General features: G+C 39.7%; 1 protein-coding gene across 7 annotated transcripts; it reads right to left on the bottom strand.

The window, feature by feature from the left end:
* Nucleotides 1-23: 23 nt before the first annotated feature.
* On the bottom strand, nt 24-27,842 carry LOC117900609 (ras-GEF domain-containing family member 1C-like). Of its 7 annotated transcripts, none has more exons than XM_034811027.1 (12): nt 27,310-27,661; nt 20,351-21,093; nt 19,932-20,042; nt 19,633-19,746; nt 18,654-18,850; nt 18,442-18,575; nt 18,212-18,345; nt 17,114-17,245; nt 16,529-16,672; nt 12,548-13,041; nt 10,769-10,935; nt 29-287 (listed from the first exon to the last, which is right to left on the bottom strand). In XM_034811027.1, exons 2-12 carry the CDS (start codon nt 20,717-20,719, stop codon nt 217-219), a joined length of 2,067 nt encoding a protein of 688 aa, XP_034666918.1. In that variant the 5' UTR covers nt 20,720-21,093; nt 27,310-27,661; the 3' UTR covers nt 29-216. The 7 variants fall into 7 exon arrangements, with proteins under 7 accessions (XP_034666920.1, XP_034666922.1, XP_034666919.1 ...); XM_034811025.1 differs by lacking the exon at nt 27,310-27,661 and adding an exon at nt 27,824-27,842 and having other exon boundaries at nt 30-287; nt 18,212-18,352; nt 18,446-18,575; XM_034811024.1 differs by having other exon boundaries at nt 30-287; nt 18,212-18,352; nt 18,446-18,575; nt 27,310-27,660.

The raw sequence follows: 27,842 nt of genomic DNA, 5'->3' as shown, positions 1-27,842 counted from the left end.
TTCAATGTCCATGCACACGCACATATTTGTGTGTATGTTTCAATAGTTCTTACAAATAATTAGATCTTAGTTTCTTATGGACTACTGATTAATGTCTGTTAGTGCTTGGCCTAACACATAAATGTTTACCTACATGGAAATACAAACACTAGTCGCTTTAGGTAACATTAAATGCCTTCTTAGTCGTTAAAACTAAAACATTCATTCGGCTTAGGGCTAGTTTAGATCATACATTAGCTTTTCAGCATTATTGGGTTCCTCGCAGTCGAACGAGGCCATCATTAGTTCTGCAAAACAAAACAAAACACAGTCATTAGTGGAATATTTGGTTGAAAATAGCTTGAGCAGTGGCACAAGTTTCGTTTTTTGCTATGATTGCGGGTCAACGAAAAATGGACACAGCTAGAAATTGTTATTTAAGTTTCTGTTTCCACTTGATTGAAAAGGACACTCGAGCGGACACAAGAGTGCTCACAAACAAGGAAATACTCGCACACACTCGCACACACTCCAAATTGTCCGAAAAATCTCAACGATGCGTGTCGAAATGTTTGATATTTGCATACCCTTACAAAGGGTCTAGTCATTTCAGTAGGAAAAGCAGCTTGCTCCTTGGTTTGAAACTATTTTAAATGGAATTTTTGAACAGCTTCAGGAGATTTCTGGAAGTGTGTGTAAATATTTTCTCACAAATCTGCGCAAATAAAAATACTTGAAGAATCGAAAGGGTATTTACGCCTACGACTATCTGCCACTAGCATTCCTTTTCCACTTCTTTTTTGCTTTGGCACGTGTTCGATGGCATGCGATGAAGCCTTGAGGGCTCGTCATTTGTTTAGTTATTTTTTCCAGGCACCCGGAGAGCGTGGAAAAACAAAACTTTTGGACAAACACACAGCTAAAATTGATGAAGCCAGCAAGCAGCAATATTTAAAGTGGATGTACACAAATGTACGTAAAGATTTGCCTCGCTCAATTATCAGTTAAATTTATGCAATTTTTTTGTTTTAAGGAATTTATTTTGCATTTAGGATATGAATTTTCAACCGAGATTTGCTTGACGATCGGTCATAAGCCCAAAAAGCGCTTAAGTAGAAAAACTTGAGCTGGAAGTCGCTGGGTGATGGGTTGCCTAGCGGTCAAGAGCTGACAAGTGGACAAGAAAAAATGTTTCTCTGTGAAGAGGAGTGTGGCATCGTGCGATGTCCAGTTCACACCATGAGCCCATTAAAATTTTACAATGTTTGGGGCAGCATCCTCGTTTGGCCAGCGCTTTCGGTCAACAGATGTGCGCTTGACTTGCCACAAAATGTGGCATCCCACTGCAGGCCATCCTCTGTCCTCTATCCTCTATTCCAGTTTATAGGATTTGTGTGCACAAACTCTACGTATGCTTGGGCTACAAAACATCCGCCTGGAACATGCGCTGAAAACTCTCTTCAAGTTGTGCCAACAGCAAAGCCCCTGCCACACTCAGCACCCGTTACAATGAAGGAAACGTTGCCTCTGGTTATGGAACAGCAAGAACCATACTTCGGCTTGCCAACAACATTTTTTCCCTTCGCCCTTTTTCCTCTTGTTTGGTTTCAATGGAGTCGTGTGTGGCGTGTAAATATTTTCCCCATTCCGGAGTCGGCTCGATTCGGTTCAGTTTGGTTTGTTTTTCTGTTTCTATTTGGTTCGGTTCGGTTCGTTCCTGTTTTGGTACTTATTTTTACGGTCTGCAAACATGGTAGCGAACCGTATCCGTATGGTATACTCGTGGTGTCTAACAAGCGGTTAAAAGCCTGGGAGTCGAATAGAAACTCTCAAAATATCAGAATATATTTTGGTGTGGAATAAGAAATTAAACCTCAAGCTGATTGCAATTCAAATACTCGTATGTATGCATAAGCTTGGGCTTAGATATTTTGATTGCGGTGGGAACAGCCAGGAGAGAGTTCATGCTCAGTTTTTGCTCAGCTCCTGGCTCAGTGAGGCAGCAATTACTTGCCTCCCGAGCACTGAGAACCAAAAGTAGACTCCACCGTGGCTGCTGTAAAATTGTTTTGAGAGGAGGAGAGACATGCCAGACAGGTGATAGATAACAAGGACAGTCTATGGTCATTTTTCCACACCCAAAATGAAAACTGCCCGCAGCTGAATACCAATAACGTGCTGCTGTCAGTCGGCTTGGGAGGGTTGATGCTGCAAGTATTGGGGTTTGGCCGAGGACAGTTACTAGGAGCCGTTTCCTTTTATCTATTTGTATTTATCTGGAATGTCTGAACTGTCGGCCGGACTGTCAGCTCCATGTCTACGAGAGTGAATAAAACAATATAAATCTGCACAATTTCCACTGTTTCAAGCGCGTTGGCACAATAGAAACACAGAAAACGGACGGCATTGCTTTTGAAATTCAAATTGTCACTTGAAAATTTAATGATATTGATTTTAAACATAGAAGAAGCTTTTTTGTATGTGTATTTTAGAGCTACTTCAAAGGCTCTTAAACATAAATTTGATTTCTTTATTTGGGATCAATATTCAATGATTATAATTCATTAAGCTAATGTGGAAATCTCTGCCTCTGGCACTACGAAAACCACTGCACGCACTTCCTATGTTTTCGCATTTATAATTTAATTTTGCAATTAAACAACAGACACAAACGACGAAGAGCTAGCAAAAGGCATCTCCCAATGCTAATAATGATAATGATGCTGAGACTTGGTCAATGATATTGCACTGCCATTGAGCTAAGGATAATTGGGCCAGTTGTTGGGCCAAACCAAAGGATTCACCCTAACAAATTGTTTATATGGACTTGGGTTGGCTTCCTCCCAATGGTCCTGCTGCACAAATTACCATATCTAAGGCCTAATGAGCAAAATTGAAATAACACACAGAAGCACAAGGCATGCAAATTAATTGCACTTAAATTCCCCATGCCAAGAAGCACTCGAATGTTTGTTCTGGTGTTGTGGGAAATTCCTTGGACCTGTTTGGCCTGCCTTCAAGCCACTAACAATTAATTTTAGATTCGAATTTAACTTTGGCCTGACATTTGACACTCGATATGATTATTATTTTACGAGAAACTTGTAAATTCCTTTCACGTTTAAACATAAACATTTTCATTTCAAATTCCCTCGTCAGCAAATATTATTTTTAGCAATTTTCTTCGCACATCTAAATGCAATTTCTGCCTGCTGTTCGCTTCGGAATGTCGAGAAATGGCTTTCGAGTTCCTGTGTCATGCCGGAGCAGACGTGCGCCATGCAATAGGCACAGCTGCTGTCGCCCCTTTGGGGAGTCGGGGAATTAAGGACCCGCCAGACAGCACACGAGGAGACTGTTCCCATGGAGACGGGCCTCCTAGCAGGATTTTCTTTATTTTTGTTTATGCAAGCGATGCATCCTTTCCTTTATTTCCCTTATTTTTCCACTTTTGCCAGTCGTATCACATGCCGTCACAAAGCGAGAGGCCATGGAGTGCGTTCCTGACATAACAATGCTCGTGTCTTCATAGCCAAGTGTGCACCAAAAGGAGTACAAACGAGTTAGATTTTCAAAGCAAAATAAATTAAATAAAATGTATAAGCAAGGAAAAGAACTAGGCAAAGCAAAGGGAGAAAACAATTAAATGCTTTTGTGATGCTTTGATGGCATTTCGAAAGCCATTTTGTTGTGCCTTTAATTGTTTGGCGAGGCTTTGAAAGTTTATCTTGTCTTTAGGTTTACAAATGTAAAATAAATAAAATAAAATATAATCTTTATTCTGGTGGAATCTCACTTGCCTAAACTTAATCCGAAGTGGTGGATTGAGGGGAAACGGAGGGTCTGTATCTTGTATCTATGAAAAAGTGCTCCTATGACCCCACTCTGGGCGGAAAAGGATAACTAAATTAGGGCTTTTAAAAAAAGGGCAATGAGACCTCCAACTACTTAAGGATTCGCATTCCATCAACATTTTATCCGACCTTTTCTCATCGAGGGTCTTAACTGGCAGACAGTTACCTCTGTGTTAAGGAATTGTTATTAAAAAATGCCAGCCAGGGCGAACATGAGAAGGGAATATATGTACATAGAGAGACCCTCCACTTGGTTCATGTTGCACTTCGCTTTTGTTGTTGTTTCGTCAGGTAAAACTTGCAAGAATGCGGCCATAAAGATTACGCGAATAAAAACTGAGCGAAACTGCGAAAAAACACATATTTAGTTGTTGGAGGAACGCAAGGCTTGAGTAAACTGAAAATGCTGTAAAATGGCTCCATCCGGCAGCCAAGTATAATAGACAAAGGAAGAAAAGCCAGCATGATGGAGTCAAGCAAGTTGATTAAAGACATTTTATTTGGCAGACAGTCGATTAAAGATTTTCCATTCTTCTTTTCTGCTCCCGTGGCTCGCTATCTGTGGAACACTCGTATCGCCCTTCTGCTCTTCTTACAACTCGCAACGATAGAGCCTTTGTGTGGGTCAGTTTGGTGTTTCCTTTTGGTGCCACCCAAGAAATTACAGCAACAAGAAATCTCTTCCCAGCAGGAGGGGCTTTTCTACACTTCCATTTTCTTTGGCTATAAACTGATTATGTCAAAATGGAGTGGTACCACATGATGGGACAGCTGGGGGTTATTCCCAGTTCTCAATGAATAACTACAAAAATACGACCTATGTAGCTGCAGATACGCGAAAAGTTCCCAAAGATTCTCAGTTTCCAAAGAATTAACATAGATATTTCTTCTGAAAAGCCCATTCCAGTTGGTCAATATGTTGGCTTGGCACAGAATGCGCTTACCATAAACCAGCACACTATGGTCCAGACGACCACTTTTCTTGGCCAAAAGGCAATTTTTAAAAGTTAAAACCAAGACGTGGTTTTTGGCGCTTTGCATTAGAAAAAGAGTGACCATCAAAGTTGCGTACCAGAAATTTGCATAGATGGCGCCACCTTCGCAAAATCAGCTGTGAAACCCAGCGGTCATTATTGCACAGCATGTGCAGTGAAAAAGTACCAATTTTATTGCTGTTTTAAATGTCTCATAAATTGAAAAATACGATTAACTGATCCAATTTTTTGGATGCATTTTATTCAGTAGGGTTTTTACTACGTGTTTTGTAATGTGAACGGTATCTAGTAGTTGGCGATGTCTTCGTAATTTTATGTCAAAGTGAGGCCTTCAATATGTGTCTGTTCGTAGTAAAGACTAATTTTTGAGAAGGTTTTTTTAATAGAGTGTCACCTAGTCCCACCTTGAAACCTATTGTGTGTCGTAGACCAATAAATGATTGTTAAAATGTATATAGTCACAAATGCCACATTTGACCACAACTCTAACAATTTGCATTTATAGATCATAACCTCAAATGAGAATTTTCAATGTTTTTTGCCCTTTGGAACACAATGAAGAAGAAAATTGTGAAGTAGGGTACCATTTTGCATTGCATTTAAGCCACAGTACTAATCACTAGCTATTTTGGAGGGCTAGAGTGGAGCCAGTGTAATATTGTTTTATAATGAAAACTTATAATGAAACATGCTCTGTTTGAGAAAAAATGCGATTATCTTAGATTTTTAAGTTGTTTTAATTCGTGCTACGACTTTTTTTATAGAATCTTGATCTGCTAAACATATTCCCATCCTTTTTTTGCTTCTAACATTTTGAGAAAAAAAATTAAAAACCGATTTTCCTTTAAAAAAAAGGAGCTGCCACGCCCATTTTTTCAAAAAACCTTCCTCTTCATATTCTTAACTTATATCAAAAGACTAAATCAAAAAATCTTGTTCGGTTCGCGAGTTATTCAATTTGGCCAAGAAAAGTGGTCATCTGGACCATAGTGCAGCATCCACTGTCCTCGAGTGTGTGTCTGTGCGTGAAGGACTTTGGCTACAAGCACCCCCAAAAAAAAAAGGTACATTTATTTATGCAGTTTTCGAAAGTGCATCAAAACTTGGAAATAAACTTTTATTCGAATTTTTCTCAGGGACTTCGTTTGCATTTACGTTGCTGACGTTGGCTTAAAGTTTAGCGAAACTTTTCTGAGCTGCTGGACAGTATCCTTAGTTTGGTGATATGCTGAGAAAACTGATTTAGAAGATGCTCGGTCGACTTAGCCAACCAACTGCAATAAGTGCAAAGGAAGCCCATTTAGCTTTTTGTGTGCGTGACAGCCAGAAAAACAAGTCTGTCATCGATGCGACATCAAAAACAAATATAACCACAACAACAGGACCAACTTTCAACTAAAACTTGTCTAAATCCTAAAACCACAAACAAAAAACAAATCTGGAACACACCGCATGCTTCAATCTATATAAATTCTTCACGTTTTTTGTTTAACCACAATTAAATTAATTAAATTAACAGCACATTCCATGAAATAAATTATGGTACTGTTAGTGAAAAAATGAATAATATTCTCGCTAAATTTAGCTGTTCAAAATAAAATATTATTTAACACTAAATGCTGATTAAATACTTCTCATCGCTTTATGCCTGCCCACATAAAAAAATGCCGCCCCTCAAAGGTGCGCAGAGTTGACTAGTTAAGCCAGAGGGACCCACACTCGTTTTGGGTTTTCGTCGTAAATCTCATTTGCCGCCATCATTATGCACTCGCCGATAAAGTTTTACCCCCCGAGGCTCAGGCCTATGCTGTGGAGGAGGAGCCTGAGCCTGCTGAATTACCAAGCATAAAAACACACCACAAAAAGTTCTCCTCCATAAGTTTTCATTCATTTATTTCTGAAGCTTCCGTTGCTGTTAAGATGCGTTTTGCCGCAACACCCGAAGACAACTTCTGTCTATGCTTCAGATGTGGGTTTAATACCCTCACAAAAAAAAGTATTATGAACTAGAGATATGATTGTACAGTGGCTCCATCGCATAATCGGACAGCGGTTTCCTCTTTACGAATGTGCCCAAAAACTATATAGAAATGCGTTAGACCAACCGTTTTTTCACTTTTTATACAACTTAATAGTATTACCTATCCAAATCATAAACAAAAAGTCATACTTTTTAGTGAGAACAGTTAGTTTTAATCGAAAAACCAAAAAAAGTCATGTTTTGAGACTCAATGCATAATCGGACAGGGCAAAAATGCCAAAGGAAAATCCCGTTTTTTTCCAAAAATCTTTTCATAGTCCCGGTTTTTCTTATCGAATGTATGCCATGGATGCCTGGATATATACCAGACAAAACAAAAACATTTTGTATGCCCCCCCCAGGAGAGCAATCCTTTTTCGAAATTTCGCTTGCTATAGACATAGAACACGGAAGAAAAACTGCTCGGAAAACCGCCAAATGGATTGGAAAAGGCTAAACTATGGTTCACTAAATAAATATAAGGATCCATAATAAGTTTAGACTGGTCAAAATTGTTCGGGACGGCCACGGCTAACTTTTATATGAGTCAAAAGAGCATTCGATATTAAAAAAAATTAGTAAAAATATCTTTAAAAATTCATAAAAATTAGAACGTACTGAAAAATCGATCGGGAAAAGTGGTTTTCCCAAAGAGGGGGGTCTTATACATTGAAAAAGTACCATTTGTATGAGAGATTTCCCCGACCTAGTACATTTGTGGGCTCTAACATTGAAATAATTAAGTCGAGAACTTGTACTGAGAAAATTAATTTATCGAATAAGGCATTTTGATGCTATATCATCGTAAAATCAAATTTTTTTGGTAGCATTCATTCAATAATATCTTTTAATAATAAACACTATCAAAAAAATTGGAATTTTAGAGGATATAGCATCAAAATGCCTTATTCGATAAATTAATTTTCTCAGTACAAGTTCTCGACTTAATTATTTCAATGTTAGAGCCCACAAATGTACTAGGTCGGGGAAATCTCTCATACAAATGGGACTTTTTCAATGTATAAGACCCCCCTCTTTGGGAAAACCACTTTTCCCGATCGATTTTTCAGTACGTTCTAATTTTTATGAATTTTTAAAGATATTTTTACTAATTTTTTTTAATATCGAATGCTCTTTTGACTCATATAAAAGTTAGCCGTGGCCGTCCCGAACAATTTTGACCAGTCTAAACTTATTATGGATCCTTATATTTATTTAGTGAACCATAGTTTAGCCTTTTCCAATCCATTTGGCGGTTTTCCGAGCAGTTTTTCTTCCGTGTTCTATGTCTATAGCAAGCGAAATTTCGAAAAAGGATTGCTCTCCTGGGGGGGGCATACAAAATGTTTTTGTTTTGTCTGGTATATATCCAGGCATCCATGGCATACATTCGATAAGAAAAACCGGGACTATGAAAAGATTTTTGGAAAAAAAACGGGATTTTCCTTTGGCATTTTTGCCCTGTCCGATTATGCATTGAGTCTCAAAACATGACTTTTTTTGGTTTTTCGATTAAAACTAACTGTTCTCACTAAAAAGTATGACTTTTTGTTTATGATTTGGATAGGTAATACTATTAAGTTGTATAAAAAGTGAAAAAACGGTTGGTCTAACGCAGTTCTATATACTTTTTGAGCACATTCGTAAAGAGGAAATCGCTGTCCGATTATGCGATGGAGCCACTGTACATTACATGGTGTGTATAAAATGTTGTCTTGAATCTTCAGAATATTTGTAGTTCTGACAGGGTACCATTGATTCGGCTACCATTTAGAATTTTTTTCTATGCCTCTGGTTGTTGGTTTTGCCAGTAGCTGGAGCCTTCAAAAGTTGCCTTACCCTGCCTGTTTTCAAAATGAGTTCGTGGGTCCTTATGTGCTCTGTGGCCTTTCATTTCTGAACTTTCTTGTTCCTTTTTGATGTCTTTGCCCGCTTTCATGCCACATGCTTCTGCTACGTGACACAACCTCTTCCTTCTCCCCAACTGTCTTTAGTTTGGGGCTTTCTTTCAGGTCTTTTTGTCATGTGTACATTCTGTGGAAAATATATCAAGTTGCTGGGCATTGCTGACAGCTCCAAGAAGGATTAAAAAAAAAAAACCCAAACAAAATGAGTAAGAAAACACATCACGTGGTGCACCTTGTTGCAATTTTTGTTGCATTTGTAACGTAGTTTTTTTTGTTCTCTGGAGCTCATCTCTTTTTCATCTCGCTTCTGTGTTGTCTGAGGCCTGGGGATATGTGAAGTTTTCCTGTTTGTATTTACTCTGCGAATAAAGTCTGCTTTGAGGATGCGCGGATTAATTGAAGTTCATGTTGGACTTTTTCATGGCTTCTTGGTGGAGAATTTCTTTTAAAATTCATTCCGCCAGCTGCATACTAATTCAAATTCAATTTCGCAACTTTCTGTTTGCTCGCGTATTTTTTTGTATATTTTTCCAAGTATGTTATTAATTTAATTTTGTGAAGACAACTGCATGGTTTTTAGTGTTTATTTTTTAAGTCGTTCATAAACCTTATTGTGTTTTCTCAGAGCTTGAAGGTTACTTCTCTTCCTGCATCTTCATACACAAAGAATTGAAGAAAAGTCTTAGGACACTGAGTCCACCGACAGTTGTACCCGGTTGGATTCACAACATTGAAAGGCAGAATTGTGCATGTCCGATCATGTCCGCTAACTCCGACTCCCCCACCTTTATTTCATGTGTGCTTCTCCCCAATACACACATTCACGCACTCTCACATTTGTGTACATATGTACATATATATGTACGTATGTATGTATGTACGTGCATTTCTCTGCACTCCCTCATCTTCGTTGCCTTGAAAGCAGCAACAACACGACGCTGGTCTCTGGCTACCTTCTCTCCAGAAATTTGCAAGATTGTTTACTTCGCTTTTGCTTTACTTCACCCAAAAGTCTAACGGTACATATTCCATGAGAGCAGGTAGCGACAAATCAACGTTGTGTTGTTGTTGCTTCCAAAAAATCGAATGCTTGCAATTGCGAGGGTGGGTGAGTTTGAGAGGCTGGAGACATGATCGGACATGCTCAATTCTGCCTTTCTACATAGTATGTACATATGTATGCATGCATGTACATATGTATGCATGTATGAATATACATAAACTGTACTATAAACTTTATAGTATAAAGTAAGCGTTGGAAAAGTAAAATCGCTTGGCCATGATCTGCTTGGCTTCCAGCTCTTTTACAGTTGTTGGCAAATTTAGCGAATTTCAGCGAACCATTTCAATTTTTTCTTCGGGCATTTCAACAATTTAACGAACACGCGCACATAAATAAAGCAGGGGGTTACGTAAGCATACAGTGGCAGCCATTGGGACACTGCACTTAAACTTTACACAAAACTGAGAAAAGCGAACCAAAACCAAACAAAGGCTTGCAGCGAGGGACGGAGTTCAGAAATACGCTTTACTGAGTGAAGAGCTCAATATAGAAAATCTAGATAAATATGGAAAATCAAGTTATTGAAATTATAACTAGTTACAATTGTAATTACAAATAACAAATTGGCTTTTAAAAGACTGCAAAGAATTTCACAGTGAAATATGCTAGAAAGTTTCAAATTATTAGATTCCAAATCTTAGTTCCAAGCATTCTAAGCATTGTACTAACTGAAATCTGTAATCAATGGACTATTTCAACTATTTTTCTTGCCCAAGAGTAACCATTTGTATCCGCTGAAAAACTTAAGGTCACAATAACCCCCTTCGTGAGGGTATCAAAACACTTTGCTGCACCGAGTGTCAGTGAAAAATGTGGAAAAATGCGATAAAACACCCAGAGTGGAAAAGCAGAAAAAACGAAAAGTGAAAAATCCAAACACTCATAGAACATACACAAAAGGCAGAGGGGGAGAAAAGGCAAAGTTTTCGACTTTTGCGAATTTTACTTACCCGCTTCACCGAGTTTTGTAGTTTGCTGCATATGCCGGCAAAAGTGTTCGTACTCCCCGCTGGAAGGCGTCTGTGCTGTTTTCATCGCCTGCATGTGCTTGGTGAACGCGCCGACAATGGCCGCCATTCGATCGAAGGCCACCATATTGATGTGGCCATTTTGCAAGCTGCACACATATAAAAGAGAGGAGGGGAAAATAACGTAGGTATGAGTGAGTGTAAAGAAGGAGTGGAAGGAAAGAGTGGCGGCGAGTGAGAAAAGTATGTTTTGCTCGATGATAAAAAGTCATGGGCTTTATTTGCAATGCAAAATGGCGCAGGACTCAAATGGTCAAAGTGTGGAGGCTTAACGGGGAAAGGATAAATGTGGAGGGATGGCGTTGCAAGGGTAAAGAGAGCCGAGAGAGGTTTACTGGTTGCCATGCAATCAATGCAGCATCGGCCCCGTTTAATTAGCTCATACAAACGTCGCTTTACGGTTCATTTCACTGCGAAACTCAATGCGACATTGAAAATAGATGAATGGAAGAGCAAAAGTTATATCGGTTTTTGTGCGAGGTATTTCAGAGCATCCTGTATTAGCGTGACGGTTGGTAACAGGCAGAATTTCTGAAAACCTTTCTTCTCGATGTGGATATACAAGTATGGGCATTATAAGATTTTCTTAAAAGCCCAAAAAGCAAACAAACAAAATTGGTATTGCTTAGTCGAAAGGCATTTAATTTTGTGCGCTCAGATTATATTCCAGTTTAAAAGCGCAGACTCCTCTATGAATTTATAATTTCTACGCATTCGCACATATGCATCGTACTCGTTTGAATGGTGTGCCTGCGTGCCTAATGAGGTCAATTGTGACCACTGTGCCCTGGTCGCTGGAGCATGCTTTATTGTTTGTTTCTGCTGGGTATCGTTGGTGGAACTGCAGGGGAACATGGGTTGTTTTAGTGGGCATTTACGTGGTAAATGGCATCCATGGAATAAGAGTCAGTCAGATGAGTTAATTGATAGGAAACTGCAGAGAAGCATATCGCGTTTCGCTGCACTTTAATTTAGTTTTCAATCAAATTTCTCAATTATGATCAAATAAATGAATTAAACCAACAGTATAATTTATAGGAAAATTTAACTTGAATATTTTTCCGCAATCCGCAAATAAAATAAAATACTTAAAGCAAATTAAACATATCATAAAAGCACAAACACTATTAGGCTTGAATATTAATGAAAGTGTTTTGTGCATCTGATAATTCCTTCACACACTTTAAAATTCATTTAAAATATGGGAAATACATTTATGTTCGTGTATGTATTGCCAGATAATTCACTCTTCAACGCGTCTATTCAATGACATAAAGAAAAAATCAATGTATTTAAAGTCCTTGTTTTGCATATTGTGCTCCCCTCTGCTGTGAATTAAATATAAAACATAAATAAATATAAATACAAATGACTGACTGAATTATTAAACGAAAGCCTATTACGAATTCCAATTGCTTGTGGATGTCGATGCGGATTCGTATGCGGATAAAAAATATATTAATCAAAGGACCCCTTCGCCAAGATATTTACTTTCCACTGCTATAACACGATACGTTTTCTGACGATGCTGCTTTTTTGTCGGATAAATTATTGTGATTTTCATACTGAATCTTTAAAGCGTAATGAAATTTTAGTGCCCTTGATTTTTTCTCATCGGCGGGTAAGGTATCGCATAACATCAGCATAAGTATTGGTGTAACATCAATCAAATTGTGAGGGTTCCAGACAAATTAAACTTACCGCTGCAAGCAGTTCTCACGTTCGCCCAGTGCCAATTTAACAATATCCGCAAACACTGGAATAACAACCCAATCATTGGGTTTGCCCAGTGCCGTTCCAGTTAATGGCGTGGCAGGGGCTGATGTTGGTGGCTGCTCCGCATTGCTGTTGCCAGCCACAGGCAATGTCGCTGTTTCCGGTGCCGACATTGCATTCATGGCGGAAGTGCCTGTTATGCCAACTGGATGCCCAATCACACTCGCACTGGTCGACGGTCTCTCATCTAAGTCCATTGATGTGGTAGCTCCTCCTCCACATTCTGATGTTGATGTTGATGTTGCTTCTCCTCCTATTGATGTGGATGACTTGTCCTTAGCCTGCTTATCAGTCTTGAGACTTTGTGGTTGGCCTTGTTCATTTAAGACGATTGCCTGTTTCTGCCACAAATGACCATGTCCCTCGGCATGTCGCTGCATGCAATCCAGTTGTTGGCACGTCACTTGCAATTTGCTCCACTGTAATCATAAATGAACATCATTTGTAGTTGTAATCTGGATGGGACCCGACCCTGCTCTGCCCAGAGCTTCCACCCATTTTATATTCTGTTTTGTATTTGTTTCTTTCCTTCTGTTTTTATACCCGTTACTCGAAGAGTAAATAGGGTATATTGTATTTGTGCGAATAACGGTTGAATGTAACGCACAGAAGGAAACGTTTCCGATCCCATAAAGTACATATATACATATGTATATTCTTGATCATCATCAATAGCCAAGTCGATTGAGCGAGCACTCCAACAGCGCATCTTCTTCATCTCCCCCTCTTTTTACTGACAATGGAGAATGTACCAAAAATCCAGAGACGGATAGTCAAAGTGCTCGACACAATACATGTGCATCCGATTTGCAAGTAGGAGAGCGAGTCATCAGCAACCAACACAAAGAATCCAATTGTCTTTCCTATTCACTCATACAAAGCAAAAAGAACGACAGAGCTCAGTCTCGCATTGTTTCGCCGTTAATTTGCTCTCTCGCTCTCAATGTTTTCTTATTCTTTCTCCTCTTCACTTCCTCATTAGCTAAAAGTAAAGAGAGCGAACATTCCATATCTCGTCACAATATATGTGCATTCGATTTAAGAGTAGGCGAGCGCGGCCTACGCCACCAACACCTACGCAGTTAACCTCTTTTGCAGCTTCTTCATCCCCATTCCAATAGTTAAAAATTTGTCAGCGCGTTCGGTTCGGTACGGATTCGGTCCGCTTAAAATCGGACAAATCTGGTAAAATCGGGAAAATACGGGAAAATTCGGGAAACTAAACGGGAAAAAGTATCGTTGTGGAGTAGTGTGCAGTGTACAACAAAAACTGCGTGTTAGTGAAGTGTAATGAAATGGTTGAGCATTTAATGGGCAAAAAATGCAAGATCAATTGCGGAGGAGCACAGCGAGGCTAGAATCAGCTCGTCGATGGAAATATGCGGCAATATGTGAAAGTGAAGTATGTGTTAGTGAAGTGAAATTAAATGTGGTGCAATGGTTGAACATTTAGTGGACAAAAAATGCGAGATCATTTGCGAAATATGCGACAATATGTGAAAGTAAAGTGTGTGTTAGTGAGTGCAGTGAAATATGGCGAGATCAATTGCGGATGAGCACAAAGAGGCTAAAAGCAGATCGGCGTTGGAAATATGCGGCAATACATATGTGAAAGTGAAGTGTTAAAAGTGTATTATTTTTCGTACAAATGTATGTACGTACATAGAGCAAAAATGTTTTAAATTTGCACCAAGGGCTTGCAATGTGTGTGTGTGTGTGAAAATGTGCCAAAAAAGGCGCGAAGTTGTCCCCTCCCTTTACCTTGCAATCATATAAAAGCCCAAGAAAAAAGAAGAGGCGCAAAAAGCAAAGAGCGAGTGTCAGCGCTCCCATTTCAAGTGTCTCCCAATAGGGTGAGGCTACCCAATTCGTGCTAGTCTGACTCTCTCTCGTTGAGTGTGTACGTCCGAACTTCCGTCCCAATGCCTCACCCTAAATTAATGTGCCCAAAATCTGTGCTCTTAATAGAATCTTTCGCTCGATACCGTTAGATTTGTTTCGTTTCGTTCGTTTCGTCGTTTCGTCGCGCGGGTTACGTATGCGTGTGTGTGAAGAGGACAATAAGTGCTTCACGACACATGCGAAAAGAAGAAGCGCAATGAGGAATAGAAGAACGTAAAAGGCAAGTGGAAATTGATGTTTTATGTTTTCTTTACAGTTTATACTTTTTTTCTCGTTAAGTTATTTTGTTTTTGTTTATTACCGTACCCTATGGCTTTACACTCTCGAAATTAACCAAAAACAATTCTCCTTACACTTGCACCTCTCGATAAGTGAGTGTGGGTGCGTGCAAAGTCAGTTTTTAATTACCCTTCCCTAGGGTAGGGGGGCGAGCTAAAGGAGCGTGTTAGCGTGAGAAGTGTTGTAGATGTAGATTACAGATGAAGAAATTGTCAAATTTGGCAAAAAACCGAAGAGGTACAGATGTAGTACCGAGTACCGGGTATAAAAGTTGTGACGCGTAAGAAGCGTAAGAACACGTCCCTTCTTGTTTTTTTTTGGTATCTGATTGTGTATTGTAAGAGTTTATGGTTGTGCTTCTTGGCACAAATATATTTACATATGTGTACATGTACTCGTACAGACGTCTCTGTAACACAATGCATGCAGACACTCCCACTCCCCAAAACTATTCATAGCTAGAATTTTGCATAGTTCTGTAAATTTATGAAATTCTCTTGCATTTTTTATGTGCAGTTGGGATTTTTATTTATTTATTTAATTTTATTCTTTTCTTGCTGCGCATTGCACCAGCGTCTAGAATTTTAACACATTTTATGATTCAAATTAAAGTAGAGAAAGTGTGGCGAAGGGCAGCATTAAATCTATGATAATATGCTTTGAAGCTGATGACCAAAACTAAGTAGTAAGTAACTTGTAGCTTGATTTTTTCCTCGTGAATATTTACTTATAAATGGCACGAGAAACCAAAAGCCTGGTGTTAAAATGTGCCGACAACAAAAGGAAACACCGCGCCAAAAAAGAGTAAAGTGAAAAAAAAGCGTAATCCATTAACAAATTAAACAGTTTTTTTGATGAAAACTAGCTGAATGCACGGCAACACGCTGCAGCCTATTGAAGGACTGTTGAAAGAGGGCAACCCGCCGAAAAGTGTGGGCGATGTGCCAAATAAGTGAGTAAATATACTCCTTATATGTATATATAAACCTGATGTAATTGGACCACAGCGAAACTGTGGTTACTTGGGCGTTGTCCTCGCCCTATTCATGCACATATTTTTTCCCATTTTTTGAGCGGGAAACCTTAGTGCTAGCAAAAGTGCTGAAAAGGTTTCAAAACTTTCGTTTTTATGACAACATGGCACAAAAAGTGTGGCACACTGAATAAAAAACTCAAATTTATTTGTAATATTTAATAGGAAATGCCAACAAATACCATTTACGGGGGAGTGCAAGTATTTCCATTAAATCTTTCAATATTTGACTAGAAACCGACTGACCAAAACCAGAACATGGTCCTAAATCTTTTAAGCTCCTTTTTGCCAAAGTGCATTAGACTGCATAAATATCTGCTGACACGAACAAATTTCTTAGGCGAAAAAAATTCACACACACACACACACACACACAAGAAGACTAAGAGAAAATGATGGAGCAAAGAGGAAAGGCAAAATTTCTTGAGGCAAAGTACTCCCTTGGCTCGCACTGTGGAAGAGGCCGAATCTTTATGGTTATGCCCTTGCTCAAGCTTTTGGGATGTAAGTTTGTAATGCATGGTAGAGATTTATATTTGACGACAGACGAAAGTTTTTACGAATTAAAGCTCTCAAAAGTTAAATAGTTGAACATATTCTAAAAGTAAAATATTCAAAATTACAGATTTATTCAGCAATTTGTGGTAATTATCCATCGTAACATTTGACAGTTGATTCGGCTTTGAACTCACCGTAATTTTCAGCCTTGCTATCGCGGGTGATTCCAGAGACTCCAGAATGGCTGTGGCGCTGTTGTAGTTGCCCACAAGCAGACAATACTGGGCTACGCCACTCCACCGCTCAACGGTGCGACTCCGGTCCTCGATGCCACCACACTGAAAGATTTATTTGATTACGGAAGTTAGTTAGACGTTGCCAATGGATGGCTCGAGTAAGAGAAGGCAGACGACGGCACACGGGAAAAGATGGACCCACGTGACTTGGCTGAAGTTTTAACGAGTCGCTCACATGGCCAACTGGCAAACTGTCAATGAGACAGTTACGAACGGCATAAATTATAAGCCATCTCGACTGTCCGCCTGCCTTGCTGACTGCCTGCCTGCTGTCTGCTTTCTGCCATGCAAAGTCATGTGAGTCCTGGACACGTAGTGCTCTGCATATTCAGCAGGCATGGGAATGTTAATTCAATCCACAGGGTCTAAGGATTCATGCGCTACGTTTAACTTGAGCACCGTGCCTGGTCTGACCCGCTGCTTTGGACCCCGACATGGTTATGAGCCCATTTACTGCTTGTCCTTCTGTATATCCACACTCACCTGCAGTATCTCATTGCAAACAAACAGACGGAGACGTGCCGACCAATCCAGATACGTTTCCAGGTTGCATGTCTTCTTTGGATCCTGTGCGCCGGGTGGTCCACCCGATGTGGATGGTTGGTCCCATTTCTTCTGCATTAAATAAAAAGCAAACACAATACAGAGAATGCTATAGTGAAGGGTTTTCCATTACTTAGCTCAACAAATATTAAAAATATGCTACAGGCTAGGGGACTGACTAAAGAAGATATTAATATGGCTGCCCATCTACTTTCGTTTATTAATCACTTCTATTAGGACAGAGATTTTGATAAAAATCTAGACCACATATTCTGTAGGAATTCACCCAATTTCAGTGGTAGAATATACCCCTACGACTGCAGGGTAGCAGAACAGCCAGTTAAAAAAAATAACTGTAAAAAGAGGTGGGAACTGCAGAGAAGTGAAACGGAGTGGAGTGGAGCGAGTGAACCTACAGGGGGAGCATTGTTAATGAAGCTGCTTGTCGTCATTTTAATTGCATGTCCTTGTAAGTGAGTATAAGTATGAGTGTTTGGGCGTTTGTCTGAGTGTGTATGAGTGTTGTACGAGAAGTGTATGCAAAAGTGCAGATTGTTCTTATGGTAAATGTTGACTTATGCAGAGGGCAACATTTACAATTACAATTGAGAGAACATTTATGTGGGCTGGGTTTTGCCAATTGCGATCCCTAGACAAAACACCAAAAACGAGCAAGGGCGAATTCGCGTCACTGCGAATTCCAAACGCGAGAGCAAACGCAAAGAGAAAACGAAGTAGAGCGAATTGAGAGCGAGAGCGGACAACCGATCGGCGAGAGAGCGCCTTTACTCTTAAAAAATAAACATAAGCCCCCACATTTATGTTAAAGAGTACGCTTGATTGTACTATTGAGATATTGGTTGAAGAGTATAGATCAACATTTTGAACACAGCCTCATTTAATTCTCTCTTACATTGGGAGTGCCTTCTTCGGAAGTAATTGCTTTGTTTGTTCTGCACTCAATAACTGTTCAGTAATCAATCTCTCGCAAAAATCTGCATTCTCCCTCTTGAAACAGGAATTTGTTCCACTACTTACCTGTTTATCCAACAGAATCATGCTGCTGCACTGCAAGAACTCCTCGCCGCCAATGTGTTTTGCCAATTTCTTCTCCAGTCGGCAGACAATTTGTGCGTATTGCGTGGCTGTTGGACAGTTGAATGTTGTTTCGACTGCGTTCTGGAGCCAGCAAGCAAGAGGAGAAAAACGAGACATTGATTTTAAGTGGGGATTAGGCAGATTTCTCTGCCAGAGGTTCGCAGCGAGACTTACCTTGTCGGCTGTGCTGTTGGTCTGTTGGCAAGCACGTAGGTCGGCCTCATGTCTCTCTAAATCAGTCAAACGTTTTAGTAAGGCACTCAGTATTTGGGAGACAACGGCCTCTAAATGCGAATTGGAACATCTGCAAGAGGGCGATTGAGTTCAAGTGGTCTTCTTGTTGAGTTCATGAAGAGGGGAAATGGAATTTTCGTCTGCTCACCTGGCAACGATATGTTTGACATGGCTCATCATGCGCTCATCCCGATAGTCGTAGGGGAACTTCAGTGTCCACTCGGCCAGGAGGGCTACTAGTGATTCTAAACATTCGCTATCAGGTACCGAGTCCAATAGTTTACCCAGCAGTTCATGGGGACGCAGAAATAAGCGTGACGATAATAAAAACGAGAATACAAATTCCTGCAAACAAATAAAAGACAAATAAAACTTAATTAACATTCATCCACGCAGCATAATAAAACTAGTGGGAACAATGGATGGACAAAGCGATACCCTATAACCAGTTTTGAATACAAATCTATAGGCAGGCCTCTTGAACTAGTTGAAAGATGTCGGCAATTAGCTTTACTCCTTGTTGTTCTATCTGCCTTTTCCCAGCACTTCTTTTGCCGAGGGGCATCGCACATCAGCTCCATAAAATAAGCGCAAATCTCTGGATTTGTTGGCAACGAATTAATTATTTTTGCACTTGGTCTTTGTGGTCCTAAGACAGCTCCTCCATACCGGACTGTCCTTGCATTCTGCACCCAGACCGCTGTTTTGTTTGCCCTTTGGCTGTGCCTGTGTTCGAGTTTTGAGGTTGGGCTTGGGTTTGGGTTTGGGTTTGGGTTTGGCAATTGGTCTGTTGGTCCGTTGGCTGCCTTTTGGTTTGTGGTTTTTTGGCTCGTGCCAGAAAATTCAACTTGGCAACTGTTCAACGGCTTTAAGTGTTAGCAACTAAGTAGGAACTGATTTGTTATTCATTTGGCGTTTACAAAATAGGAGAGGCATGTAAAAAAGTGTATTTAAGCTCCGCTTTTTCCTGTGATTTTTACCAATTTTTCTTATTTAAATATTATTTTTACCCCTTTATATTTACCAGAATTTTTGTTGCAAATTTAATCTGCTTTTCTTTGCCCATTTATTTGCTGTATTAATTTTTTGAAATAGCTGAAACATTTATGAGCAAAGATGATTCTTACCTTATCTAAGTCGATGACATTTTTGGGTATGAGCGTCTCGACCAGGGAGTCCAATGGCCCTGAAACTATTCTACCATTTATGTACATAATGCCACCGGAACCCAGCACCGAGCTCTGTCAAAAAGTATGCAAACAGTCAATATATATTTGAATTGGAAAATGTTCGGGAAAAAGCCAGGAAACAAAAATCAAATCAAATTTACTTAGCTAATTAAGTGCTTGGGTGTGGCACAGAAACTGAAAATTATTATTAAATTGCCAGTTGGCGAAACGTTTTGCTTAATTACCGCAGAGCGTACCTCAAAATTAATATCACATTGGCTGCGTTTGTGCCGATTTTTGGGGACATCGTACTGAACGACATCGTCACCGACACCCACGCGGTTGTGCCCGCCCGATTTTGCGGCAAGCTGCATACAAAACAAAGAGCAAATTAATGGATAATAAAGTGCCCGTCCTCCAAATGTGGATAAATGTTTGAGAATATGCATAAATGCAGGTGAAATGTGCGGTGAAAAACAAACTAAATGAGGAGCAGAACAGCTGCTCTATGGCTAAAATGTTGACATGACAATTTAGGGATTTTCCTGTCGTTTATTTGTGAAAATAATCACTGAACAAATGCTTTAAATTGTTTTAAAAATGTATAGAAAAAATGTATATGGGTTGCGAAAAATGATTGAACCATCCAATTCGCAATCCTCTCGTAATCACTCACCTCGATTTGCTGAAACCCCATTTCCAAGTCATAAGCACTCAACTGCTCGGCGCTGTGTCGCCGCCTGTAGCGTATGCCCAGAGCCCCGGGACCAACGCCGAGGAGAGCTGTCTCCGCTGTCAGATTGCCGGCATCCAGAGAGAAAATGCCACCATTTGTCGGCTCCAGAGATGGTAGCGGTTCGTTTTCCAGGCAGCAGTCATCGCTGTCGGAGCTGCTGCTACTGCTGGGGTGGCGGCAGCGACGACGGCGACGGTGGCGACATTTGTCGCGATCCCGCTGGCCGCGCGATTTTTGCAGCACGGTCTGCTTGCAACGCATGCCGCAGGCGATGGCGGATATCTTACTGGCATAAAAGTACATCGCCATGTGTCACGTTCGGGCAGCCGCTCCTGACGCTGTCATGTGTGTGTGGGTGGGTGGGTCTGTGTGGGTTGCCTGCCTGCGGGTTGGACTGTTGTCGCTGTCGGACTGGCTCCGCTCCTTCTTTAATGCATGAGCACGGATCGGGCTGGTGAAAAGTTACCTTTCCTCATGGCTGGACACGTAGGTGATAGTGGGGATGGGTTGGGTGTCGTGCAATCAAACGTCAATTTGGTGAAGGATTAGATGCTGAACAAGCAACTCTCGTATTCCGTTTCAGTCCTTTGGGGTAGGCTTAGTTGACACCTCATTCCGTTTATCGTTTGTGGATTTTCCAATTTTCAGGCCGGCACGCTTAGTGCTCGGGTTTTCCTCTCTTCCTGCAACAGAAAAAAAGAGGCAAATCAGAAATGGAGTTGGGGAAATCGGCGTCAAAAATTCAGGATTTCGCTCAAGTGCCTAAATCACTGACCACCGCCTATGTCTGCAACAGTGTCAGTGTATCTATGCGTGTGAGGGTTATGGTTAGGCTTATTATCCCTGTGGGACCACTTGCAACTCATCAGCCCATAGACATGTGCGCCTCATCAATAAGGGCGTAACCGAAACGTTCTGATGGGAAGGCAGAGCATGGAAACCATTAAATCACTGCAGATGCGTTGAGGCCCAACCAGCAGCAGAAATCAGAACTGATTTATAGATGCGTAAAGGCTCGCACATACAAAAAAAAGCATAAATGATGCCTAGCTGGGTTCAAGGTTATCCATGAATAAACATTTTTGACCTAGATTTTTCTTTGGAGGGAGTGAAAGGTTGAAACTTTGCTCTTGTGGCTATTACAGATTAGCTCTGAACTTAATCCGGAGAAAATATATAAATATGTGGTCTTTGGGGTTGTGTTTTTGCACCCGTATTCAAATTGATTTATGGTGGTCTTCCGGTTAGGGGTCGAAAGCATTGGCTGGGTTTTGCCAATTGCGATCCCTAGACAAAACACCAAAACGAGCAAGGGCGAATTCGAAACGCGAGAGCAAACGCAAAGAGAAAACGAAGGAGGGCGAATTGAGAGCGAGAGCGGACAACCGATCGGCGAGAGAGCGCCGAGGGAGCTTTCGATCCAACCTCCGACGTAAAAGGTTGTGTGCGAGACCAGAAGACGAACGACGCAGAAATCAACTTCTTGTACCGTTATCAAGTAGATACAATTCTTTCCTCCAAAGAAAGTTATTAAATATATTTTTCTCATGTTTAAAAAGCTGCATAAAGAAAACGGGGATCAACAGGCTGTGCTGGGGAAATTGTTTTAAATATTATGAGGGGATATCCACGTGCGCGGAAATTTCGTAGCTTTCCGTTGCGTAGATACGGAAATAAGAAAACGGCTTCAGGTGGCAGCCACGCACAAAAGATACCGGCAGCATAAATAAATATTAAATATATGTATGCAGACACATGAATTCATGAACATGTCCTCGCACCTGTCTGGCTGCCGCTTATGCAAAAAAGCGAGAAAGTTCCATTATGTTAACCTAAATAACAGCTCGTCATCTTCGCTTCTTGGCTTTTGCCAGCTAAAATTATACAGTTGCTGTGCGCCCATTCACTCGGAGAGGCAGCCATTGATGCCAATACCAGAAGCAGAAATCGATACAAAAGCAAATCAAAGTCAAGCACTTTTGCTTTAACGAATGTTCTTTGGCACTGCTTAAGATTCATTTCCTTTGACAGCCTCAGTTACAGGGCAAGGCGTTAAATGTTGCGTCAGTCACAAATTGCCAATTACGGAAACCAGATTCATGTGTTGTGTGCGAGAGTCTCTTTACCTTTTGCGTACTATTCTATTTTTGGGCTGTTACATAAGCCATGCATAGTAAATCATTTCTGTGAACAATCTGCATTTTAATGTGGCCAATTCCGAGTCACAAGAGAAAAGGGATAAAAGGCTTAGCGGTTCAACAAACACAAAGTGTGTGCTTTTGGAATGAATATAGTCAATTTGCAAATAGTCAAAGTGTATCATGAACGAGCTTTGATTGGCTATCTCTGGAGATTTGTCCAATAAGCCTTTAAAATAATTTTTGGGCTAACTGTAACGAGCTAAAATGCATTTTTGTATCTATATATTGCAGTTTATGCTGCATAATCCAGTGAAAATTTGTGAAATAACAATTGAAGAGGAAATCTGAACGGGAGAGTGTGCCAAAATAAATGTTGAAACAAGAATTTTGGCATTAAATTTACATTTGGATGCCCTGAAAGTGAGTATTTATAATTGGTGCTTAAGGACAAGTGAATGTCGTCTGTCCATGTGCACTTTTATGTGAAGTTCAGTTGGGATCAACAAGATTGGAGTTCATTTCTTATTTCTATTAAATATCTATTCCTGATGTATACCTGTATGGTTTCTGGTGTATCTTTCTTTGTCTGCTGTGCCATGTGCCACATGTTTTTGCCTTATCTGCCTACAGTTTTTGCTTTCCACATTTTGGGGCAGCCATACATGACGAGTATCATGCTCAAGTGAGCGTAACAAAGGCGGAACACACACAAGTCTCACGCCATATACTCGAACTCGACAAAAATTCTATTCAGTTAACTACAAGTGATGCTTGGCACGCCCACATCTTTCTGGACAAGCCCACATTGCTGGATAAACAGGACTATAGACAAAGAATAAAGTGAAATAAATCTTTCTTTCTTATTTTTTTTTGAGATTTTTTTGTGGCAGAGGCTTATTATAATGCCAATACTGTCGACAGTCCATGGGCTCAAATCTATGTGGAGGGCTGGCCCATCAAATATTTGCAATTTAAATATTGATAACGCAAGTTATGCTGGTAGAATGTAGATGTGGAGGTAGGGACAGTGCTTTGGGGGAAATGAAAAATACGAAAAATCAATAAGGTTGACACCCGAATATAAAGAGACAATGCCTGAGGCTTGCATCTGAAAGTCATATTAACTGAAGTAAAATTTCAAGGAATGTTGAATGCTCAACCAACCGCAGGGTCTCATAACATAGTCAAAGTTATGCCAGAATTTCACTCTGTGACCGCAACAATAGTTGATTGCTGCACTTGTTCGGGAATAAATTTCCTTCCCCATCGGCAAGCTTCACTATTTGTAATATAATTAGAGGAAAATGCATCTGCCTGCTGTTTTTGCTTATTGGTCTCTGTCCTTGCCATGGCAAGTTCAATAATTTGCAATATTTCATCTTGATTGTGAATGCTTGAAACTCTCAAATGCTTTGCATATTTTAAGACCCGCCTGAACTTTGGCTACACTCCAGCGGTTCGGAGGTTTGGAGACGAAGAGCAGCTGCTGCAAGTGTCCTCTAATCTATTAGCATAAAACTGATAAAAAAATAAACTGATGTCGTTGTCGTTGTCGCTGTTGTCAACAAGCAACAGCAGCAGAAGTGGCAACAAAGGAAGCAGAAATGACAACAATTTAGCTGGCAAACAAACAACAAAAATCTGCAAGCAGCAAAGCGGCAAAGAATTTCCGCTGTTCTAGGCTAAGAATCCGAACCGCAGACGGGTTTCAAGTGGGAGTTGCAGGAATTTCTTGGGCTTTACTTGGGGTGGATGTAAATAGGTTGCGAATGATTAAAGATTAAAGTCTTGTATTTCACTTGTGATTTATATGGATTTTTGTTTGTATGTAAGACCAAAAGAAACGTGTGAAACTCACAACATTATTTTAACTACAAATATTTACACATTATCTGTCATTAAAGTTTTACTCTGTTAAGAAAATATTTTTGTTAAAGTATTTAAATTAAATTTATTTTAATTATAAAATCGATTTCACTTTAAATTCGTTTGCTTGTTTTTCCCCGTTTTCCATTAACATTTGATTTGATCGGCTTGCGTTTGTTTGCTTTCACTTTGCTCGCTTTTTTGTTTCGTTGAGTTGTTTTCACTTATTTTGCACATCGGATTTAAAACCAATTATATTTTTGCCATTTATTCGACCCTGCAGTTGTGCATTGGCGTGGTTCTACCTCAATTTATTTTCATCACTTCATATTATTTATTTATTAATACAATTAATTTATTGGAGTATTATATGAGTGCGGCATTGGTATATTTGGTTAATGGGCGTTGTTTTTTTAATGATTTAAGGGGCGCAACGTTTGGACTTTCTTCTCACGAAACCGTTTATTCCATCATTCAAACCATTGCACAGTCAAAGTGCTAAAATCGAATACTTTTGTGTAATTATCATCACTTTGAATAGATTTTTCCTTCCTTGTGCGTGGCACTTCTGCGGAGCATTTCTGACGCTTTTATTTGAGCACTGAACTGGGGGAACGCGCGCTTAAAGTCCTGTTAAATTACGCTGACATTGTTTCTATAAGGTTTTTAATGAAAGCAAAATTAAAATAATTCTTTTCACTTGATTTTCCGCTGACCCCCAAGCCACACAGTTCTGGCAGAATGACACCAACCCATTCAAGGACAATTTTCCAGCGTGGCTGTTAACTTTGCTGCCTGGCTGACTTTCTACTAGAAACAGCTTAAAAGAGACAGCGTTCTGGTGCAGCGACTCGACAATAGAATACTTGGTAAAATCAATAAAAATAAATTTCTAAAATGAAATATTTCATATTTCTTCCTCATTTTGTCTTAAAATAATTATCTGTCTACGACAACATTTCTTCGAATCCGCTGATAAAAGTAGTGTAGGGTCGGAACCTATTTTTCTTGCGTGCCACGTTTAAGCACTTCTACAGCTACAGAATACTTTTCCACTCCACGGTTATAAGTTAAAAATCTGCGAAAAAAATAAATAAAAATGCGACAAGAAAAGTGTCAACGCCATGGCTCTGTTTGTGTCATAAAAGTGGCGCAAAAGAGAAACCGAAATTAAATTACTTTGACTTTCGTTGCTGGACCATAAAAAAATGCATTTGGGTCAGCTCTTAATTGTGTGAGAGAGAGAGAGCCCGTATCGGACAGGATCCTACACCCACATTAATGTGAGTCCTCCTGAAATTGGTACAATGCCAGCGACAGCAAAATTTATTTAATGACTTTTAAATTGTTTTATCGGATAATACATTACAGCCACCGCATCGACTAAGCCCACGAGCAGGCAACCGCAATAAAACCCAAACCCTAGACATGCAAATTTCTTATCCATCACTTTTTATGGCAGCCGTAAAAATACGTCAAGAAAATCGGCTCAAAGTCTGAAAGTATTTGGGCATCATCATCAATCTCTTTGGCCAGAATGTTAGCAACTGCATTGCCAAGACAATTGACAAATCGGTGATGGGATCCGCAGCTCTGGCGGATGTATTTATGCAAATGCATATGGGATCGGTGCAGATGGCTTTGGTGCTTTGGAAATTAGCCTAGAGAGGGGGAAAAGATGTTTGCAAAAGTCTTTTGGGAATATAAAACTCCAAAGAAGTGGCATAAAATCCTCAAGGAAATTAAATTAAACTTTAATTGGTCATTTTAACTTATAGTATGATTATGTCTTTAGCTTTTATAATTTCCATTTGAATGCTTTAATGTTCTAATTGCTCAGCCGCAAAATGCATTATCATAAGTACACAAGTCCCTGAACAATTGTCTGAGTTACCAAACAATTGCATTATGATTAAGTAAAGCAAAGTTTTTGCTCAACTTAAGGCAAGTAAATTACCGAAACTCAACAGCGCTTCTCCCTCAATTATGCTCATTGTCAAGTTATGATTTAGGGGTTCGATCTAACACTAAATATTTACCAAGGCATAAACATTTTGATTCAATTAAAATTACCCTAACTTTCTATTAACCGAAGTTATGCAGAATTTGAGATGTGTAGCTCCATGTTCAATAGGCATCGGATTTATAGACTCTCGTCTTATACGTAATAATCAATAAAAATACATTTTAGGTTCACAAGTTAAGTTTTCTATTCGTTACAGATTTATCACAATACTCTCCGAAAATTACTTAACTGAAACTTAATTCATTTCATTGATTGAAAATGTATTCTTATTTAACAGCCATAAGTTCCAATCCAATATCCGAGCGGACATGCACAACGTCAATGAGAAAAACGGGAAAAAGAGTCCATAAAGTCGAACAGCAACACCGAAAACAGCAAACAATGCTCTGGGATATGTGCGAGAAGGCCTATCCTGTCGGTGGCAAACAGTTTCGGGCACATATTGGGCAACCGGAGGCATTGAGGCACGGCACCCAACATTATCAACATTATCGGTTAATGGTAACTGTGGCGTGGAAATGTCGGCAGAAACTCGTAAATTATGCATCATTTTCGAGAGGAACAGCGCGGGGAGTTGGTGTCACGGATATGGCTTCGTTTGTCGATGAGCTGCTTGTAGTTTCTCTTTACATTTTGCGTTTATACCGAATAAAAGAAGGTGAGATAACCGACGCTGTGGACACTCTTTCAGATACAACAAAGAAAATCATTGCAAAAAATAATATCTCCATTGATTATTTGTTTTTGTGAAGTGTCAAAATATCACAATACCCTCTGAAAGTGTATAAAGTACGAGAAATCCTCTTCATGTCTGCGAGTGTTTGGGAATTCTGAAATTACAAGTTAATCGAACGTTGCATACTTACTGGCGCAGCCAGTCGGGCGGAACCATATGCGATACTACTTATTTATGCCCGTTGAGGAATATTTTCGGCAATTTAAATTCATTTTTATTGATTTTTGATTTTGTTGTTGTTAAGAAATGGCCAAATTCCGCCAAGGGTCCTCCTGCTGCTGACAGCTGTATTCGATATTCCATAAATACAAATAGCTCTCAGTGAAATTATTCGCGTGCGGAGCTGTGGGTGTGGTACTCCTTGCATACATTAATTTTTACGCTGGGGATCCATATTTAAAACTCACTTTCCATTAAGATAATGGCGGGAACTGATTTCGAACTGATGCCTATTTTTGTTATCATTTCTCACGCACATTTCGTCACACATTCAACTTAATTCTCACTTAATGATATTCCTAAAATATTATTTCCATTATTCCTTGTTTGAAGATGTGTTCGCAGACTAGTTTAATTTTTTTTGGGATTATTTTTTTTTTTTTTTATAATGCGTCTGCTTAAAAATATATTAGTATATCAATTACCGATTTAAATATTTCACTA

Source organism: Drosophila subobscura, chromosome U (genome assembly GCF_008121235.1).
Source record: "Drosophila subobscura isolate 14011-0131.10 chromosome U, UCBerk_Dsub_1.0, whole genome shotgun sequence".
In the NCBI taxonomy this organism is placed as follows: domain Eukaryota; kingdom Metazoa; phylum Arthropoda; class Insecta; order Diptera; family Drosophilidae; genus Drosophila; species Drosophila subobscura.
Note: the sequence above shows the minus strand (reverse complement) of the source record. Positions and strands in the feature narration are given on the sequence as shown.

What these genes read in the sequence shown, in the direction of transcription:
- LOC117900609 (XM_034811025.1), bottom strand. Translation starts at nt 20,719, where the DNA reads ATGGCGATGTACTTTTATGCCAGTAAGATATCCGCCATCGCCTGCGGC. An exon ending in CCAACAGCACAGCCGACAAG is followed by an intron (nt 18,353 to 18,445) that starts GTAAGTCTCGCT and finishes TGCTGGCTCCAG; the next exon opens with AACGCAGTCGAAACAACATT. An exon ending in TACAAAACTCGGTGAAGCGG is followed by an intron (nt 288 to 10,768) that starts GTAAGTAAAATT and finishes TTTGTTTTGCAG; the next exon opens with AACTAATGATGGCCTCGTTC.